Source organism: Dendrobium catenatum, unplaced genomic scaffold (assembly GCF_001605985.2).
Source record: "Dendrobium catenatum unplaced genomic scaffold, ASM160598v2 original_scaffold_207130, whole genome shotgun sequence".
Lineage (NCBI taxonomy): Eukaryota > Viridiplantae > Streptophyta > Magnoliopsida > Asparagales > Orchidaceae > Dendrobium > Dendrobium catenatum.
Genome location: NW_021525543.1, coordinates 1 through 1,420, shown reverse-complemented (window position 1 = coordinate 1,420; position 1,420 = coordinate 1). Strand labels below are relative to the sequence as shown.

The window sequence follows — 1,420 nt, the reverse complement described above, 5'->3', positions numbered from 1 at the left end:
CCCGAGGGCCACCTTGGGACTGGCCACTCCTCTAGCTCAAATGCTCAAGGGACGACTCCCCTAGCCAAGGGGAATCGGATGACAACTCCTATGGGGCTTGGAACCTGGTTACCCGCAAGCGGAACGACAAGAAGAAACAAGCCATTGTGCAGCAACTGACGGAACCAGTGTAGCAGACCGAGACCAGACATCCAGTTCAAGCATCTAGGGAGCAGCTCAAGCGTATGGAATCCATTTCAGAGTGGATTGTCAGCCCAAACAGCCACCATGTGAAGGACCACAAAATTGTTTTCAGTGCTGAACGTGTGACACCCGACCCCTCCTCCTTGGAGGTTAATCTTACCAAACGACAACATAAGGCTTCCAAGGCTTACATGGAGAAGCAGCTGCTGCAGTTGGGACCGATATCCACCCTCCCCCGCAAGAGGAGGAAGAATCTACAAGATGACATTGGCGGGGACTTTGTCCCCTTTGAGGAGCAATGAGACCTACCCCTTTTTCATGCCTTAGGGTGAAGGTAGTGCTTATCCGGCTGCCGGCGCAATGGGATATCTTTCCGCCTCCGGGCGTGTTAACCCTTTTCATAGGTATCTCCCCCCGCTGGAGTTGTTCTTTAAGCACTACTAGATCTCCGAGGGCATGGCTTTGGGGTGGGCCTCCTTGCGAATCAAAGGGGCTTATCCTTGCTTTAGTTGCTTTTCTTTTTGTCTATCATACTTGTATGGTTTTTTTCATAGCTTTAGACCTTCCCACTTTTGTTTTTTGCCTTGGGAAGGCAGATAGTTTTTCCATACTTGTTATGTACTTTTCTTTTACTTAATCAATGGAAATGCAACTTTCAAGGAACCCAAAAACTTTTGAAGGTTCTTCATTTCTTTCCTAGTGTTTCTCTCACTAGAGTGTTTTAGTGTGAGAAGGTCTGGGTATGGCGGGGGGAGACAGGCGGTCTCCTCCCCGCTCCGGTGGGGGTGGTGGTGAAGGATCTGGCGGTGGTGGTGATAGGGATAGGCAGCGGTCGGGTGTTGGATCCCGCGGCGGCAAGAAGTATGTGGAGGTGCAGTCTCCGCCCAAGGCGGGAGGAGGCAAAGCTAGCGGGAAGGGGCCGTCGGGTGGCAAGGCTGCTGTTGATGAGGTTTCGGGAAATTCCAAGGGGACCAAGCCCGGGGGCGAGTTAGCTGCAGGTGGCCTCAGGGCTGCTCGTGCGGGAGGTGCTGGACCCAAAGGCGGGTCGTGAGGCTAACCGTGGGACACCTGGGGGGCTTCCGGCTGGACGGGATGCAGAGCTGCAGTTCAAGGCAAATCCTTCCTTTGAGGAAGACGGTGCGGCGGATGTGATGCAGTGGAGGAAGTGCAGGTCTCGGCAAATCAGGTGTTCGAGGATGCGTCTATTGAGTTTGAGCTTGCTCTTGAGCGGGCTTCG

At 53.6% G+C, this 1,420-nt stretch overlaps 1 protein-coding gene across 1 annotated transcript; it reads left to right on the top strand.

The window, feature by feature from the left end:
- Nucleotides 1-925: 925 nt before the first annotated feature.
- On the top strand, nt 926-1,234 carry LOC110116205 (rRNA 2'-O-methyltransferase fibrillarin-like). The gene has a single exon (XM_020849702.1). The coding sequence runs from the start codon at nt 926-928 to the stop codon at nt 1,232-1,234; it is 309 nt and encodes a 102-aa protein (XP_020705361.1).
- Nucleotides 1,235-1,420: the final 186 nt, after the last annotated feature.